Source organism: Alosa sapidissima, chromosome 16 (assembly GCF_018492685.1).
Source record: "Alosa sapidissima isolate fAloSap1 chromosome 16, fAloSap1.pri, whole genome shotgun sequence".
Classification (NCBI taxonomy): domain Eukaryota; kingdom Metazoa; phylum Chordata; class Actinopteri; order Clupeiformes; family Clupeidae; genus Alosa; species Alosa sapidissima.
The window spans coordinates 6,053,675-6,058,674 of record NC_055972.1 but is presented as its reverse complement, the minus strand read 5'-3'; the positions used below and the strand labels follow the sequence as shown (position 1 = coordinate 6,058,674).

Genomic DNA, 5,000 nt, shown 5'->3' with positions numbered 1-5,000 from the left:
CATACAGTACATACATACAGAAAAACACACACACACAGAGACACACACACACACACACACACACACACACACACACACACACACACACACACAGACACACAGACACACACACACACACACACACACACATACACATACAGTACATACATACAGAAAAACACACACACACAGAGACACACACACACACACACACACACACACACACACACACACACACACACAGACACACAGACACACACACACACACACACACACACACACACACACACACACACACACACACACAGACACACACACACACACGCACACACACACACCACACATCACTTCATTACAACCAGAAACAGACTCAGGATCAACTTTATTGATTGAGTATGGTGGCATTCACAAGAGATTTGGTTTGGTTTGAACACTAGTGGCTTTCAGGCAAAGGCTATTTACTAATTCTCTGCAGAAGAAAAAACAGACAATCTTCAGGTCATTTAAAGAACATCCAATCAGAGGTGGCTGACCACCTGACCTTTAGAGTTCAGTGCTCTGTTTGTGCTGTGTTAAACTGTATGTCTCTCTGTGATATTGCAGAGGTTAGAGTTCAGTGCTGTGTTTGTGCTGTGTTAAACTGTGTGTCTCTCTGTGTTATTGCAGAAGTTTGAGCCGTGTGCCAACATGCGACAGATGGGCTGGATGTCGTTTGAAGGCTTTGCCAGGTTAGTCTATTTTCCAGGTTAGTCTATTTGCCAGGTTAGTCTATTCGCTCTATTGCACAAATAGTATCTGTCAGAGATACAGTCATGTCACATTTACAAATTAATAATGTACAAGCGACCGAGTGAGATGACACCAACACCTTGTCATCTGTTGTGGTAATTGCTTGGGAGATTAGTCCCGCAGAACTGGGTATACGCATGGAACGCTCTTCAGCCTGCTCGTATGTATCTGCTGGAGCCTCGGCCGTGTTGTAGCGGCGTCTTCAATTTTGCGAGGTAGCCGATGACTTAAAACAGAGGGATGCAGAAGTGTCCAGCTGTGGTCCCCTTTGTTTCGGTCATCGGCTACTTCACAAAATTGAAGATGCGGCTACAGTGCAGCTGACGCTCCGCTGGACGCTCTGCTGGAAACGTGGACGCTGGCTAAAGCGCCTTCCGTGCAAGGAGCCGATCTGATGGTCTGATTGTGCTGCTTCGTGCGGCAGGTTTCTGATGGACAAGGATAACTTTGCGTCCAAGCTGGACGAGCCCCAGGTGAACGTCCAGGACCTGCAGCACCCCCTGTCCTACTACTACATCGAGTCCTCACACAACACCTACCTCACCGGACACCAGCTCAAGGGAGAGTCGTCTGTGGAGCTCTACAGCCAGGTGAGCTCCACACACACACACACACACACACACACACACACACACGTACACAACACCTACCTCACCGGACACCAGCTCAAGGGAGAGTCGTCTGTGGAGCTCTACAGCCAGGTGAGCTCCACGCACACACACACACACACACACACACACACACACACACACACACACACACACACACACACACACACACACACACACACACACGTACACAACACCTACCTCACCGGACACCAGCTCAAGGGAGAGTCGTCTGTGGAGCTCTACAGCCAGGTGAGCTCCACGCACCACGCTCCACTCCACACACACACACACACACACATATACACACACACACACACACACACACACACACACACACACACACACACACACACACACACACACACACACGTACACAACACCTACCTCACCGGACACCAGCTCAAGGGAGAGTCGTCTGTGGAGCTCTACAGCCAGGTGAGCTCCACACACACACACACACACACACACACACACACACACACACACACACACACACACACACACACACACACACACACAACTCTACAGCCAGGTGAGCTCCACGCACAGCCTCTGAACGACTGATTGTGGCCGTGGGCTTGGCTGTGGGTTTGCTATTACAGAGGTGTGCAGCCAGAAAGCAGACTGAGTTAAATATGAGGCTGGGTCAGTGAACAAACACAGGGCAGGGCTGGATGCACTTGAATAAGACATGCAAGTGTGCCCAAAGTTCCTCTGGAAAGATTTGAGTTTTACGGCTGCATATTTGTGCATGAGCGAGGCTATGGCGTAGAGGTCTGCACTCTCATGTTACAGATGCGGGCGGGAGCGGGACTTAAAATGACACATTAATGCGGGAGCAGGACAGAATATTGCGGGAGCGCAGACCTCTACTATGGCGGCCCTAATCAGAGAAGTGAGAAATGACTTGTAAGTGTGTGTGTGTGTGTGTGTGTGTGTGTGTGTGTGTGTGTGTGTGTGTGTGTGTGTGTGTGTGTGCGTGCGTGTGTGTGCGTGTGTGTATTTCACAGGTGCTGCTGAAAGGTTGTAGGAGTGTGGAGTTGGACTGCTGGGATGGAGATGATGGCATGCCCATAATCTACCACGGCCACACACTCACCACACGCATCCCCTTCAAAGTGAGTTTAACCTTTAACCTTTAACCTTTAACCCCCACCGGCTTTAGTGCTGCTTATCATCTCCCCGTGTGGTTTGATTTATGTCTAAACGGTGCCCGTTTCACTGTAAGGGCTTCCGGCTCTGGGTTCTGTAAAGGACCTTGAGACCATTTGTAATGTGCGAATGATTGAAATTGAATTGAGCGTGACTTGAGTGGCGGCCAGTCAGTGACGTTGTGTGATGTTCCTGTAGGACGTGGTGGAGGCGGTGAACCGCGCCGCCTTCGTGACCTCCGACCTCCCCGTCATCCTCTCCATAGAGAACCACTGCTCTCTGCCGCAGCAGCGCAAGATGGCCGACATCTTCAAGGTTCGCACGCGGCTCACAAGCAAACAAATAAACAAACAAACAAACACTTGAGTCACTCCAGCCAGGGTTGAGCCACTCTTTTGTTTGTTGTTTGTTGTTGTTGAACAGAAGTAGTTGTTTTTGTTGTTGTCGTAATTAAGGAACAGCTGGGTTTTTTTTTTGGGATGTCACCATTGTGCGTGTGTCATGTCGCTCTTGCAGATGGTGTTCGGGGACAAGCTGGTGACTAAGTTCCTGTTTGAGAGTGATTTCTCCGATGATCCTCTGCTTCCGTCACCATGGCAACTACGAGGGAAAATCTTGCTGAAAAATAAAAAGTTGAAAGCCCACCAGGCACCTGTGGACATCCTCAAACAGAAGGCGAGTCTACTGCACCTTCATCATCAAGATGGCCAATAAAAGACCAATAAAAAAAGAGAGATTACACATTGTTTCATGAATTGCTGGAAGATTACAACCATTTCCACAGCCTCTGCATAATGGATGAGAGAATTCGTATTATGGAATAGCTCAGAGTTTTACAGTAACGCTTCTTCGTCAACACACACGCACACACACACACACGCACACACACACACACACACGCACACACACACACACACGCACACACACACACACGCACACACACACACACGCACGCACACACACACACGCTCAGAGTTTTACAGTAACGCTTCTTCGTCAACTCTTTTCTTCGTTCTTCTTTCTGATTAAAACACGATCTGATTCTGATTAAAGCACGATCTGATTCTGATTAAAGCACGATCTGATTCTGATTCACTGGGCTATTAAGCACTGCCGTTAATGCAAAGGAAATTACAGTAGTAAAGTGGTGGGTGTGATAGAAATGTTATGTTAGAGTTATGTACGTTTATGTTTATGTTTTATCATGCAATGTTGGTTATGTTATGTTGTGTTGTGTTGTGTTGCGTTATGTTGTGTTGTGTTGTGTTGTGTTATGTTGTGTTGTGTTATGTTATGTTATGTAGATGACTTGCTCCTGTTTTCAGGCTCATCAGCTGGCGTCCATGCAGGCTCAGGCGAGTAACGGACCCATGTCAGGCACCTCCCCTGGCGCCAACGAGGAGGAAGAGGAGGAGGAAGATGAGTACGACTACGATTACGAGTCTCTGTCTGACGGTGAGTGGAGAACTGACAAAGAACACAGAATCAGAATATAGAATATAGAATATAGTATAGAACACAGACTCAGAATAAAATTATATTGAAGTCCAAAGCAACTTGCAAAACATATTTGAAAAAAAAAAAAAAGAAATCAATAATATTTGTTACATTAACACCACTAATGAAATATGTACAGGATGGGGTTTTATTGATAAAATATCAACTACAGTATCAGGTTTTGATTTGATACACTTTTGGCCCGTTATAGCACATTCACACAGCTGTGGATTTTTCTAGAAACTCTGGACTTTATCCCAGATACACTGCCAGAAGCTTATGTAGTTATCAGACGTAACAAATCCAGATTAATGTTGGAATTAGCTGTAGAGAGCGTTTATGCTTGTGCTGACTACAGAGTAGTTCTGATCTTCTCCGAGACGTTTAGGATATCTTAGCTCCTCCCCATGTGGTCTGTCTGCAGTGGTTCTGATCTTCTCCGAGACGTTTAGGATATCTTAGCTTCCTCGTGGTCTGTGTCCAGACAGGTCCTTTGCTGCTCTATTCCTCCTGATTATCTGGTAGAGGTGCGAGCGTTCCTAGTTAGCTCCACGTGCTAGTTCCCCATGCCTCTTACTCTCTTTTTCTCCCTCTCTTTCTTCTTTCGTTCTTCTCCCCATACGCCTGACTCCCTCTTTTAGCTGACGTCCTCATAACCTCTCCTGTTTTGTATGGGCAAGAAGGTAAAAACTTGACCGCTACCAAGCGTAAATCCACAGTGTGAAGTTTGAGCAGCCATCTTGTTTGTTGCCCAGTACTTCTGCATGTTTTATATTCCCTCTCAGTTTTTTCTCTCTCTCTCTCTTTCTCTCTCTCTGTTTTCTCTCTGTTTATTCTCTCTCTCTTTCTCTTCTCTCTCTCTCTCACCCCCTCTCTCTCTCTCCATCCCTCTGTGACCTCTTCTTCACCTTTCTGGCTCTGTTACTGTAAGCCGCTTGTTTCCTTTGTCCCGTATATGTTATGTGATAATAC

The 5,000-nt window shown here is 46.8% G+C and overlaps 1 protein-coding gene across 2 annotated transcripts in view; it reads left to right on the top strand.

Moving 5' to 3' along the window:
- LOC121684953 (1-phosphatidylinositol 4,5-bisphosphate phosphodiesterase epsilon-1-like) overlaps window positions 1–5,000 on the top strand; it is a 101,893-nt gene that overhangs the window by 77,298 nt on the left and 19,595 nt on the right. For both annotated transcript variants that reach the window (XM_042065118.1, XM_042065119.1), the window contains 7 exons: window positions 646–707; window positions 1,193–1,358; window positions 2,390–2,497; window positions 2,730–2,846; window positions 3,048–3,206; window positions 3,857–3,986; window positions 4,670–4,711. In XM_042065118.1, the coding sequence (XP_041921052.1) occupies window positions 646–707; window positions 1,193–1,358; window positions 2,390–2,497; window positions 2,730–2,846; window positions 3,048–3,206; window positions 3,857–3,986; window positions 4,670–4,711 (784 nt within the window). The remainder of the gene's footprint in view (window positions 1–645; window positions 708–1,192; window positions 1,359–2,389; window positions 2,498–2,729; window positions 2,847–3,047; window positions 3,207–3,856; window positions 3,987–4,669; window positions 4,712–5,000) is intronic.